Source organism: Pleurodeles waltl, chromosome 9, assembly GCF_031143425.1.
Source record: "Pleurodeles waltl isolate 20211129_DDA chromosome 9, aPleWal1.hap1.20221129, whole genome shotgun sequence".
NCBI classification, from domain to species: domain Eukaryota; kingdom Metazoa; phylum Chordata; class Amphibia; order Caudata; family Salamandridae; genus Pleurodeles; species Pleurodeles waltl.
In genome coordinates this window covers 940337979-940352514 of record NC_090448.1, presented here as the reverse complement: position 1 = coordinate 940352514, position 14536 = coordinate 940337979, and the positions used below count along the sequence as shown (strand labels likewise).

General features: G+C 43.0%; 1 protein-coding gene and 1 long non-coding RNA gene across 3 annotated transcripts in view; one reads left to right on the top strand and one right to left on the bottom strand.

The window, feature by feature from the left end:
• SLC25A47 (solute carrier family 25 member 47) overlaps positions 1-14536 on the bottom strand; it is a 101410-nt gene that overhangs the window by 36355 nt on the left and 50519 nt on the right. For both annotated transcript variants that reach the window (XM_069208327.1, XM_069208328.1), the window contains exons 2-3: positions 177-220; positions 22-93 (exon numbers count right to left, since the gene is read on the bottom strand). In XM_069208327.1, the coding sequence (XP_069064428.1) occupies positions 22-93; positions 177-220 (116 nt within the window). The remainder of the gene's footprint in view (positions 1-21; positions 94-176; positions 221-14536) is intronic.
• LOC138260137 (uncharacterized) overlaps positions 1-14536 on the top strand; it is a 34431-nt gene that overhangs the window by 17776 nt on the left and 2119 nt on the right. The window lies entirely within an intron of this gene.

The following is a 14536-nucleotide window of genomic DNA, read 5'->3' as shown; positions in this document are numbered from 1 at the left end:
AAGTTGAATGTAAGAACAAACCTTTTCCCTTTTGTACGTCGAGTGAATACAGTGCCAAACTCCACTGTACGCTCGCTGAGTCTGAATCCGTACCTGTATTTAAAGTACAATATGTGGTTTAGGAAGTCAAATTTCAAAGGGAGTACATTGGGCCAGTATATTTAAAACATATATACCTTTATTGTATCCAGAGGGTAGCCCACTGCCACGCCAAAGGCACCTGAAACAAAAAAGTAGTAAAATTATTGAATAAAAATGAAAGCACTGTAGGAAAGTACCATCTTTTTGGCTTGGTTACCCCCACTTTTTGCCTGCTGTCAGTGTGTTTTGACTGTGTTCACTGGGATCCTGCTAACCGGGACTCCAGTGATTGTGCTCTCTCCCTAAATTTAGTTATTTAAGATGTTGCACACCCCACAAGTGGCATGCTGGTGCCCCCATAATTCCCTAGTATAGGGTACTTAGGTACCCAGGGCACTGGGGCACCATGGGTTCCCCATGGGCTACAGCATGTATTGTGCCACCCATGGGAACCCATGCAAAAGTGTCTGCAGGTCTGCCATTGCAGCCTGGGTGAAAAGGTGCATGCACCCTTTCACTACAGGTCACTGCACCAGGTCACTGTAACTCACCCATATGGTAGGCCCTCCTAGCCCAGAGGGTGTGTGAGGGCACCCCTGCATGAGCAGAGGTGCCTTTATGAACTCCAGCTCCATTACACAGGACTTCTTAAGTGTGTGGAAGCCATTTTACTTGTGTACTGGACCCATGTCCATCTACATAATGGTAACTTCGAACCTGGTCATGTTTGGTAACAAGCATGTTGGAATCATACCCAAATACTGTTGCCAGTATTGGTTATATGATTCAATTCACTCTGGGGGATCCTTAGAAGACCGCCAGCATTGCTCCTACCAGTCTTTCAATGGTTTTCTAGGCAGCCCGTGCTGCCGCCACCCCTCAGATGGGTTTCTGCCCTCTTGCTGCTTGACGAGCTCATGCAGAAGTAGGCAGAACAAAGGATTTCATGTGGGTGAGGGAGGTCGTCTCCTTTGGAAATAGGTGTTGCATGGCTTGGGAGGGGTAGCCTCCCTAAGCCACGGGTATGATTTGAAGGGCACATTTGGTGCCTTCTTTGCATAAACCGGTTTGCACCAGTCCAGAGATCCATGGTCCCTGCTCTGGCACGAAACTAGACAAAGGAAATGGGAGAGCTCACTCTCGTGTATATCCTACAATCTGCAACTTCAGCAACGACTCCGCTCTGCAACATTGTTTCTCCAGCTCCTTCCAACAACTGTAACATTTCCCCAGCTATGCATCCTCTGAGGGTAATGAGTCTTCAGTCTGAACAAGAAGTAAGAAGGAATCTCCCTTGGAGTGAAGGAGTCACTCCCCTGCATCTTCGGGCACCAACTGCCATACAACGATGACCGGCTGCATGGATCTTCTCTCCGCTGGAGCTGCATGAAACCTGAATCACAGGTCATGGTCTACAGTGATCCTCTTGGTCCTCTCTACCAGCTGTCTAACTTGGGAGACGGTAAGCCCTTGCCTCTCCCTGCAGGACAGTACCCCTGTGCACAGTGACTTTTCCAGCTACCAAGGCTTGTTTGTTCCTCATCCAAGAGATCTCCAGGCTCCGTGTAGCCCCAGCCTCCAGCACTTCTTACTGAAATGCACAGTCTCCTGCCTGCTGCTCCAGCGGTGTGGGACACTCCTCCAGGTGTGCTGAGTGGGCCTCACTGCGACTCCTGTGCCTGTGGCCTGTGGGTTGCCTGTGAGAACTGCCTCCTCTTCTTGTGACTTTCCCAGCTGCTGAGGGTCACCCTAGACTCCCCTCCTTGGATCAAGTCCCCAGGACCTTGCTGGTCTTCTTCAGCCTTGCAAAACCTTATTCTCTCTTGCATTTGCCAAGGCTTGTTGGTGGTTTTCCAACACTCTGGTACTCCTCTCTTGGGGTTCCTAGTCCCTCCCACTCCCCTATACTGATTCCACATCCTTGGGTGGGGGACTGCCTTTCACATTCCACTTTTTTAGTATATGGTTTGGCCCTCCCCTAGGGCCCTCACTATTTGCTATTGCTTTTACCAATGCCTATTGTTGTCTATGCTATTTACTGATTGCTAATGTGTACATAATAGTGTGTTTACTTACCTCTAGTTAGGGGGTTGCCTATACAGTATTTCAGTATTTGTGTTACTATAATAAAGTACCTTTATTTTTGTAACACTGTGTGGTTCCTTTCATGTGTGTGTGTGCTGTTTCACTACAGTGGTATTGCATAAGCTTTGCATGTCTCCTAGATAAGTCTTGGCTGCTCATCCACATCTGCCTCTAGAGAGCCCTGGCTTCCTAGACACTGCCCACACTTCACTAATAAGGTATACCAGGACCTGGTATAAGGTGAAACCACCATAGGTGATCACCACACACCAGCTTTCTACAAGCACTGGTTCAGTTAAGATTTCTGCCTAATAAATAGCATTTTGGCCCTCATTCTGACTTGTGCAGAAATAATGACGCAGTATTCCCACATCCGGAGGTGTCTGTTACTCTGAAGTGCAAAAATATCACAATATTCAAATTTGCACACTTAAGGTATTTTAAGAATGGGTAATTACAGCTCCTTATTCCTCAGTAATAGCTAATTTCTATGCCATTTCCAAACCCATGCAAACATTTCAGAAGTTTTTTGCTGGTGAAATGTCTGGCAGGTGAATAGTCGAAAACTCCTGCAGGAGTAGTAATTCTCCTCTTCGGTTGGTAACACCGTAACTTGGCGAACCGAGATTTCTTTCAAACTGGGAGTGGTGGCCATTTTGTTTTAAATGTAAAATCTCACGCAGAGAACGGGAAGAGCTCCTTTATCTTCCAGAAGATTCTTGTTTTTCCCATAAAGGTTTGTTTTTTAAATTCTTTTGAAAGATAGACAATTAATGATTTCCTAAAACTCTACTGAATGCTCGTGTTTATGTTCACACTTTTAAATATTTTCATTGGTAATCTATATTGCAAAATGTAAACTATTTATATTTCGTAGTTTACTTAGCAGGAGGCAGTACATGGCTACTACTCATGTCACCAACTTCACTTGTTGCCCATTTGGCAGCATCTTTGTCTTGCACATTTTGCTGTACGGATTACCGGCCTTCTGGGATTACCCCACATTTTTGGTGTATGTTCACACAGCACTCCGTTGCCCCTCTGGCTAGGTTTATGCTGTGTAGCTCCAACGTGTGTTGGTCCCCTTGGTGCCCCACCTGACCTACCTTTAACACAGACTATCCATGTAAATATCTGCATCTTTCCCCAGGTCTAGGCCACCAGAAACTAACGTTACACCGAACCTTTAGAGTAAATTGAAACAGCCAGCTTATTCCAATTATGTTTTGCAGGCATATCTCTAATACCGCCTCTTCCATCACACTGCAAGGCACTGATGTCACTGACATCCGGGCTAAAGGATTTATGGGGCCCTCTGAACACATAATTAGTTATGTCACCAGTGAGGCTGTGGGAGCCATAACGGAAGGCAGATATTAAGATGCAGGCTTATCCTTGGGATTTACACTTAGCGCAGGCTGAATGCCTGTTCGTCATTTCTCACACCATGCCCATTGCATCATAACTAAATAATTGCACTTGCAACGTGATATACGTCTCATACAAAAAATGATCTGCTGCAAAAGTGTGATGCTGGATAATAACGTTGCTGTACTTTTGGATATGGTGCGCTACTATATGATGCGCTGGCACTGTATTGCTCCTTCCTGTACACTTTGTACATGATCCTGCCTTGTTGACAAAAAAACCGAACATGCCTTTGTTTGTACTGCTTAATGAGAAAATGACAAATAAAATATATATTAAAAAATGGTAGGTGACACCTGCAATCGCCCTAGATTTTGTCCTCCCAGTGAGGCAGAGACCAGTCCCAGCAGGGTTGGGGGGGCAGGGAGGGAGGTGGTGAACTGTCTCCACGACTAGTTTCAAGTGACCACAGAAGAGGAGACTACTCATTACTCTGGCCAAACCTCTGTGTGGGCACACAGGATCTGCACGGTGAGAGAAGGGTTTCCATGTCTTGGATTTTGGAAGTGATGGGAACTGTGGGATTGTTTGCAGTAAGGCACACAGGAACTGCTGCAAAAGTGGGTAGGATAACCATTGGTTACATTTATCCCACTGGTTAGCAGGGCCAGGAGTCACCCCCCACCCAATAGTTAGTGCCAGGTACAAAGGTGGTATCCCCAGGTACTCTCCTCAGAACACTTTCTGGACCTGAGGAAGAACAGAAGAGGACTGGACTTGCTGTCAAAAACCTGAGAAGAGCCCTGAAGGACTGATCCTGCTCCCTCTTGTACCCAGGACAAAAACGTGTACAATAAAGGACAGTTGGCTGACTTCCTCTGTGACTACAGGGCTGCCAAAAGTTGCAAAACGCCTATTTCCTGAAGTTCCCAGCTAACCCTTACCAAATGAACTTGACTTGGACTCTGCTGTTGACCTCTGTTAGAGTGAGTCTTGACCCACCTAGTGCTGTTCAAGCGGTACTGGGACCCTTGGCTGTGTCTAACTAGACATCTCCTACCAGCCCCTGAAAACCTGACACCAGGAGGGCACAGACAAAACACTCAAATCTATCTGACCAAGAAGGAAACTCCCTGCGTTAAGAAATAAGGTTTCTCCCACTGACAGCTTCTCTGCAGCAGCCTATCCTATTCAACTGCCCTTCGGCGAGAAGATATCCAGCCTTGAGAAACTAAGGGCCTGATTTAAACCTTGGCGGATGGAATATTCAGCTGTATTACGATCTCCATAAGATATAAAGAGATCGTAATACGGAGGACGGAATATCTGTCACATTTGTGACAGAGTGTTCCCCTCCGTCAAGATCTAAATCAGGCCCTTAGTGTCAGGTACAGTTACAACCTTTCCCTGCTGAAGGATTGGATTCCGAGCTCCAAATAGGAGACTGAATCAGAAATGAAAAATATTTACTGGGCAAAAGCGCCAAAAGTATCTGACCAGTGAGTGAATTTCTCTGAGGGTAAAATTTTAATCTGTCCCGCTCTGAGCTTTTCCAGCTAAAACCAACAGCTTCAGCAGTATCACGCCCATTACCTACCCGACTTTGTGAAGGATTCCTTGGTTATAGCCGGCTGTCTTGCCCAGCAGAAAGATTTTGACTCCCAGAAAAATAATAATTAACCTCTTACCAGGCCAAACCTAGTTGGTGTATCAGACCAGGGTTCCATCATGGTTGGCCTCCAATTGCAGTTAGGTCCAGTTTACTGCAACTATTGGCTACCAAAGGCACTTTACTCGTTTTGGCGCTGTTTTCACTTACAGTTTAAAAAATATATATCTTCGTTTCCCCTTAGTGAATTTTTGTAGTTTTTGGTTCATCACATTTGACTATATTTTTCTAATCCAATTTGGGGATTTTATTGTTTGGTGTTTTCACATTTTTTCACTGTTTTTGGTATTGTATAAATACTTTATTAATTGCTCTAAATTAAGCAGTCTGCTCAGTGCCATGGCAACCAAGGGGCTAAACTCAGGTTAATTTAGTGACTTTGAGGGTTCACCCCTTCAAAAGTTGTGATTATTCCTTGAGGTGGACAGTTGTCTACCCCAATCCATAATCCAGTTTCTTGCAGTAGATAAAAAAAAAGGTTTCTGTGCTCATTGTATGTGCTAGTGTATGTGCCTGTCTCTATGTGTCTTCGTGCATATGTCTCTGTGTGCAAGGTGGTGTGTGTGTGCACATATATCTGTATGTGTGCAGTGAACTTATTTGAGTGCATATATGTGTTTGTATGTATCTTTGTATGCGTGTGTGCGTGCACGTGATGAGCTAGTGTTTTGTGCACTGCCCAAACTGATGAAATACTGTACCTGCCACAATGATGGCAATCTGTGGCAAGCTGTTGTTCCTTGAACAATGGCGGTATTCCCTAGCAATGTGCAGGCACTGGGACAATGATGATAATGACTGGTAAAATGCAGACCCTGGTACCATGATGATAATCCCTGGCAACATGCTGGCCCTGGCACAATGGTGGTAATTCCTAGTAAAATGCAAGCCTTGGCACAGCAGTGGTAATCCGTTGCACATGCTGGCTTTGGAGCAATGGTGGTAATTTCTGGCAACATGCTTGCCCTGGTAAAATGGTCTCAATTCCTGCCAACATGGTGGTCCCAGTCCAATAGGGATTTACATGTTCAAAACGGCACAATGAATGTAATTCTTGGAAAAATACTGGATCTGGCAAAATAGTGGTAAATCCTGTCAAAATGTTGCCCCGGCACTATGGTGGCAATGGCTGGCAACAGGCTGGCCTTCGCACAATGGTGGCACTCCCTAGCAACATGATGGACTGAGCACAATGGTGGTAGTCCCTGGTAAAATACTGGCCCTGCCACAATGGTGGTAATCCTTGGCACCATGCTGCCCATGGCATAAGGAGATAATCCACAGCAACACTGTGTTCATCATGGCACGATGATGGTAAATGCTGGATCTCTTACAATAGTGGCAATATTACTTGGCAACATAACGGCTCTGGCACCATGATAGTAACACCTAAAAACATCTTGCCCCTAACGCATTGGTAGTAATTACTTGCAACCTTCTGGTCCAGGCTCCATGATGGTAAAACCTGCAACATGCACACAGTGGCACAACAGTGCTCATTTCTGGCAAAATGCTGACCTGGCAGAAAATGATGGGCACTCTCTTGCAACATGCTGACCCTGGCATTACCACCATGTGCCCTGGCATGCTAACCCGGGCACATGGTAGTAATTCCTGGAAACATGCTGGCCCTGGCACAATGGGGTTCATTCCTGATAACATGCGGGCCCTGGCACAATAGTGGCAATCCCTAGTAACATACTCACCATGGTACTATGGTGGTAATTCTTAGTAAAATGCGGGCCCTCCTACAATAATGGCAATTTCTGGCAATGTGCTGCCTTGGCGTAATGACAGTAACTCCTATCAACACACTGGTATTCATGCAATGTTGGTAATTCCTGGAAACATGCTGACCATGGCACAGTGGGGATAATCCTTGGCACAGTTGTGGGAATTCCAGATAAATGTTGAGCATGGCACCATGGTGGTAATCTATGGCAACATGCTGGCCCTGTTAGAAGAGTGGTAATTACTGTTGAAATGTTGAATGATGAAAGCTGTTGGTAACCCCTGGAAGATAACTGGTCCTGCCAAAATTGAGGTAATTCCTTCCAACACACGGGGCTTGGCACAACAGTGGTGACTCCTGGAACCATACTGGCACTGGAACAATGGTGGTAATTCCTTAATCTGGTACAACAGTGGTATTCTCTTGCAACTTGCTGGCCCTTGCACAGTGGTGGTTGTTCCTTGCAACTTGATGGCCCTGGAACAACAATTTAATTTTCTCACATACTGTGAGCAGACATATCATGATGCCAAGGCTCAAATGTAAATCGCTTTGAATACATTAACGTTCAAGCGGGCTTTCAGAATAGAAGTTCCAGTGCATTTGTAAATGCTTGGTAGCTTCCTATTTCTGTCAATGCATGTGGACTCTTAGGCCCGATGTACAAAGTATTTTAACTTTTGCGAACCATCAGATTTGGTAAATCCGAGGGCTTGCAACTGCTAAAAAACTTTTTGTAATGTACTAAACTCAAAGATTTGGAAAAGGTTTTCTGATTCGTTAAGTGGGTTAAGTAAACATTAAGGAATCGCTATTTGAAAGGAACGTGTTCAGGGCATCCCTTCCATATACCCTTTCCTTAAGGTATGTAATGAGGTAGATCGAATTGTGACCCGTAAGATTTGGAATTTTTGCGAACCGACCTAATAGTACCTAGGTCAGTCCGTAAAATGCCTTTCCATTTATGTAAAATATGTGCTCTATTTGCGACCACTTTTTGTAAATGGAAAATTCGTACATTATGCCTTTAATTCTGTAATTTCTACATGTATTTCCTGAAATCATGTTTTTACAAAAACTTTATCTGGTTACATACTCTAGTTTCCTATTGCGTACTCCTGATTTGAGCCACCTCGATGATGAAAATCATTCAATTATGACTAGACTTACTTACGTACCTACGCGTATTTACTCTTTTTAAAAATTCTTTGTTATCTATAAAATTACTTGTGAAATACTTTGTCACTCACTTTAAGAATAGTAAGGCTGTAAGATGCGTATATGTAAATTACCAATGGATGTAGCAATTTCATATTAACATTAGGTCTATAGCACCATTCGTACCGTGCAACTATTAGGGTAACAAGAGTTTTTCCCCCACAAAGGATTTGGCAGGTACAGAAATGAAAACAACTGTATTTTTTTTGCTTGTAATACTGGTAGCCTTGCTGAACTATTCTTATAGAGTGAAATCTTTTGGAATTGTTTAACCATACAAGCTGCAGTGCTGTTCTTGAATCTGCACGTCTGTGCTAATGAGCTCATACCATAAAGACGTGCATGCGCTGGAACATTGTGTGTGTACATTTTAACGCCTGAACGAAATTAATGCATGCATCATCTAAAAAAAAAAGGCGACAGAAAAATGCAAGGGAAGCTCATTTAAAGAACAAGTCCCTTGCAGTGGCGTAACAAAGGCCCTGGCGGTGCGGGGGCCCCGAGCTCCAGGGGTCCCCCTCAGCACAGTACACTGTGCACAGGCGGCAGGCCCCTGACTTGGTCCAGGAAGGTGGGGACACTGCCCTGTTTGAAGCTCCCTCAATCCCGTTCTGATACTCACTTTCATTATGTTTTTTTTTTTTTTTTTTACAGCTCATCTGTGCCTTGAAGGCATTAGCACACCTTACATAGCACACCATTGATGTTGCAAGTTAGAACATGTAGAAACATTTACCACTGGTGAAATTATAAATAGGGAATTATAAAATAAACATAACATTAAGCACGGAAATAAGATTGGCTAAGGTCAAGACGGAAAATACGTGTTTCAGCAGTTTCCTGTCAGAAAAAGGCTTCGAGTTCTCAGTTGACGGGGACGAGGATTCCAGTGTTCCGCTAGCAGCAACAGTAAAACATTGTTTCAGTGTTAGGCAAGCAGTGATTTTCAAGGTTTCCAGCAGCAGTGTAAATACTCGTTTTGCCTCTGTCTACCAAAGAGAGCCAGCAATTGTTCCAGATAAGGTGTAATTCCCAGGCGTATAGCCTTGTATGTAAGAAAGCAAAAATATTTTAAGCATAATTCTAGCCTCAAAAAGAGGCCAATGTAGATCCTTTGTTTGGCAAGGGTAGATCTGTTCTGTTCAAATGTTCTCTTGGCAGAGGCAGGTCGGGCAGTGGAGTGGAAAACTACATTGACCATAGCAGAAGCAGAGTGAAGGACACCTGACAAGTTGGTGTTTCTATAGTTCATTTGAGAATTGATTACTGTGTATACAGCTGTTTTCAACTGGTTAAGTGTCAACATACGAGTTTCTTTATTGAGTGAGGATAACGTGGATTGTGCACGATTATTAATTTGAGCCGCGAGAGATGATATGTCCCCAGCAGTGAATACTGGAGTTTTTATTGGAGTGGAAAGAGATGGTTGTAAACCAACCTTTGAGTCGATTAAATAATGCAGGACCAAGTTTGATTTTAAGTGTTCGAGCAAGATGTAGATGAATCGGAACCAGCTGAAGATGAATCAGTTCCCCAGTCTAGAGAGAGACTAGCCAATCTCTATGTATGGCAGAGTGTATACCATAATCACTGCCATAGAAAGGGTAGTAGACGTTCCAAAGAAGATAAGTATACCAGCTCATACATTCTGGAAATCCCTGATCAGCATGTTAGGGTGACCACATAATGTGGGCAGTGAAAATGGACCATTCAACAAGGGCAAAGGAAGTTTTTTTTTCAGGAAGTTTATCCACCCTAGGTTGCTCCTCTAAGGTTAGAAGGAGCAAATTTGTTGGTGAGACAACTGCTAAATTGGCAGAGAACTCTAAATGCAGCAGATTTTGCCTTGCCACAATTGCAGAGGAGTGAAATCCGTAACACTGATGGATGAAAACTCACCCAATGGCCACAATACTCTAAATGAGGCACTAAGGCCCTGATTTATAGTTTTTGGTGCAAAACTGCACTAACACAGTTTTGCACCAAAAGGTTTAGCACCGACTTGCACCATTTCTGTGCACCAGCCAAGCACCATATTTTATGGAATGGTGCAAGCTGGTGCAAAGGGTAGGCTCGCGTAAAAAAATATGACGTTAGTCGGGTGGGGCTGGCGGTATGGAAGAAGGGGTTTTGCACCAAAAAATGACGCTAGGCAGGTTAGAGTAAAAAAAATGACTCTAACCTGCCTAGAGTCGTTTTCTGATGCAAAACCATACATACTGTGACTCTTGTCTTAGAATAGACAGGAGTCATGCCAACACACACCAATGGCCCGCACAGGGGACCAGGGTTCCCTGGGCATGGTCATTGCACCCAGTGCCATGTAGGGGGCCCCATTTCAGGGCCCCCAATGACACTTAAAAAAAATATACTTACCTGTACTTACCTATACTTACCTGGTATGTGGTCCTCATCCTCCGCTGTCCCTTTGGTGTGGGTGGGAGTGTCCTTAGGGCCTGGGGAGGGCACCTGTTTCACCATGGAAATAAGCCCACGGGTCCCCTAATATCTGCTCTGACCCAGGCGTTAAAAAATAGTGCAAAGCAAGCTTTGCACCATTTTTTGACCCCTCCTCACTCCCGTGCGTGATTTTAGCACAGGGCATAAATATGGCGCTAAGGCCATAGAGTCATTTTTTGCACTGGAACACATACTTTGCATCTCATTGACACAAAGTAGGTTTCCACATCCAAAAAATGACTTTAACTCCATAAATCTGGCGCTAGACGGGTCTAGCACCAAAGTATAACTATGGAGTTAGTTTTGCACCAAATTTGTGTTAAAAAAAATGATGCTAACTCAGAGCAAAACAAGTATAAATATGCCCCTATGTCCCCTACAAAAAGGTGCTTATCTCAAATGATGTAGGGTTACAATGAACCGTCAAGAACCACACATTTGTAAGCAAGCCCTGTGTTATTTCCTTGTAATTCCTTGTACATTTTCATGAAGCCTGGCAGTTCTTCCGTACAGACTTACCTACTGCATTTGAATAGACCATTTATTTGGAATCCTGCAGTTTGATGCTCTTAACAAGCATTGACTCACAGAATCATTAAAATTCTAGGTTATGTCCTTCAGAGATCCTTGTAATTCCTTGTACATTTTCATGAGGCCAGAAAGTTGTCCGGTAAAGATTTAGCTAATGAACTTCAGTGTACCATTTATTTGGAATCCTGCAGTTTTCTGCTCCTTAAGAACAAGCTTTGACTCCCAGAATCATTACAATTTTAGGTGTGGGGCAGACATTTGATACAGTGCAAGCTATAATTTCCAACAATGTAAAGTAGGAGCAGATGAACTTCACCTAGAAGATTCCTCTAGGAGGAAGTGTGTTTTTTTCAGAGCAGTTCCACAGTACATGAGCAAATCAGGATAAATACCTCTTGAGCGTTGTATCCTGGGTCAGGCATAGGGTTAGTGCTATGACTAAGGAATACTTTCATTAATCTTCCCTACTTGAGACCAAAGGCAGTTCAGATTGAGCAGAAGTTGGCTTTGTGATGTGCTGAGTCACTCAGGACCTGTAGCTAACTCTTAAGCCCTCCTTGCAGAACCAGGCACAATCAGAATTACTTAAAACTATGTTTTTCTCTTTCTGTGAGAAATGTTTTTCTACAGAAGAAAAGCAAATCATACTTTTTCCCCATGGGAGAGGTTGCTGGGTAACTCTTTGTTTGTAACTGGGTTAGTGAGGACCAGCAAGAATGTTTCTTCTTGAGCTTCAACCAACCAACAACCTGCTGGAGGCTGCCACTCACAACCATAACATCTGCTCAAATGCCAAACAAGGAGAACACTACCTGCTTTTTCGTGAATGCACAACTTCAAAAGCAGTTCCTACTAACCAGCAACTAGCTTTGCTGATCTCTGAATGAACTCTCTAGCAAGCAAAGAAACATGTTCATTGGATGTCCGTTTACATTATATAATACATTTGATGGTTCTTCAATAGATGATCTTACATTTTCATTTTCTGATTTATGAGTCTTTTCAACAAATAATCCTGGTTCCTATCTCGACCAACATTTTGCTGAAAGACACTTTCATGTTGAGTTTGGCTAAAATATATATCCCAATTCCATATGTTTTCTCCATGCACTTTCTTTCCTTGCCTCTACCAATTAAATCAGGTGTTTTGCCCCTTTTTACAGACTCAATCTCATTATAATAAAATATTTGTATTTATAAGTATCTGTTAAAAAAGCCCAACTTTTAAACTTAATTGTCTTGAAAATGTACTAGCCTTCTCACTGTTTTCCCACACTACTTGGGAGACACATTCATCTTTGCTATAGGCTTCAAGTAACTGAGTAATTTAGGGGGCTCTCTCATAGTCTCCATGTTCCATGTCACTAGTTCCCGACTTGCCATTGATACTGGTTTTAGCGGAAAGGCCTTTTCGGTTCTTGCATTGACTACTTTTCACAGAGGAGGTGGGAAATCCTCACATCCCTAGTAAAATTGCCTTAAGTAATGCTCTTGGAGCAAATAAATCCCAAATCTGGACTTAAAGATTCTCCTCCCTTCAATGAAATACCTTTTATTTATTGAATGTAAGATACTATATTTTGTCCAGGACATTCCATTATTATGTTAACAGGCCTGTTAACAACCAAAGAACCATTTCAAAACATTTAAATATTTCCTGTTAAGACGGTTTTACAAACAAAATATTCTGAAATCTAAGATCATTGTTGTAGGCATTATGCTTTAAATATCAAAATAGATGGTCAAGGGGTTTACATTTTGGATAGTTTTTAAAGGAAGTTCATTAAAAATTTGTCAATCAGGAGATGTTATGGAATAGTCAAGTGTGAGCCCCTGGTTTACAGTGCAGTGAAACTGCTGCTACTTATCAAAGGTGTGCTATAATCTGGCTACAGAATGTTTTTACAATGTCCATTGATTTTTGGCATTAACTGAATTATAATGGTGCTAACCACTAATTCCATTACGATTACACCTATCAGAAAGCTGAAAGTAATTCATAGAGGTAACACAAAAAGTACACCAATTTATACCTGGTTAGTGCCCTTAAATGCCATGTTTAGTAATTTTAAATACCGTAAGTTTCCACTAACCCTGCATTGTTCTCCTTGCCTTTTACCATGGATTTCCCTCCATCTCACACTACACTTGGGTCGGATTCACCAACGTACACTTTTGTGCTACTCTCAAGTTCCACCGGTAGTTATCTGTTGCAATACCAGCAACATTTCTACACCTAAACGTGTTTTTTTTCAACATAGGCTCCATACCGCACCAAGAATAAGAACTCCGAGTGCCGATCTGCATAAGAACATTGAGATCTGGCGTTTTCGTGACAGACTCCTGACTGCATGAGACATCAGTTCTAGACTTAGCCATCGCAATTCCAACAGGCTTAAAGATCAGTCAGTTGAATTCTCCTTTTGGTCTTGTTGGGTGTATGGACCAAATTTGTAAAGAAAACCTTACCATCAGCATAACTTCCAGAGGTGGTACCGATACCTTCGAATTTTTAATCAGTCATCACTGTATTATCCCCACCTTAACTTCCATTTTATTCTTAGTTTACAACGTTCTTGAGGATTTTACTGAGGGTCGGGGTGATACCCCTTTCTTTGGTAACACTGCCAATCTTCTTGCACTTTTGAATGTCTGTTGCCTTGAACAGGCAGTGCCATCTGCGGCCCAAAAAGCTGCCCAAACTTTGGTCAGCAGTTTTTCTCCCGACCTAACCTCCACAGGATCATTTCTCTCTTTGGTCATTCCATTTGTTAAAGCAGCAAGACTTTTTAGCACTATTTCAGCTCTGTCCTCTGTCGACCACAAGATCCCTGGTTACCTCTTGGGGTTGTCCTAAGAAATCGAAATAGAGATGACGCTGAATAGATATTTTATAATGCTCCAACGATTCTACAGTCTGCTGATACACTGAACCACCACAGCTGACCATCTGAGCTTTGAAATGACAACAGTTTTTGAAAAATGCTTCCTCCTTGTAGCCATGAGAATTATAGCTAAAACTAAGGGCCATATTTATACTTTTCTAGCGGCGCATTCGCAACGCTTTTTAATACTAAAGCGGCGCAAACTTGCAAAATACAATTGTATTTTGTAAGTTTGCGCCACTTTTGCGTCAAAAAATGACGCAAATGCGGCGCTAAAAAAGTATAAATATGTGCCTAAGCTCAAAACAAATCAAAACTCCACACCCCACAACTTGAATATTCCTAGCGTCATATTTGTTCCAAGACACGAAAAACACCCTTTAAACAATAGCTTTATCATTATAGGTTGACGTTACCATTGCACAGCCCACTACAAACTCTCCTTGGGGTGCCCCATTGTCCACCCAGGGCACCCACACCTGGTTTTAATTTTTATAAGTTGGGTAC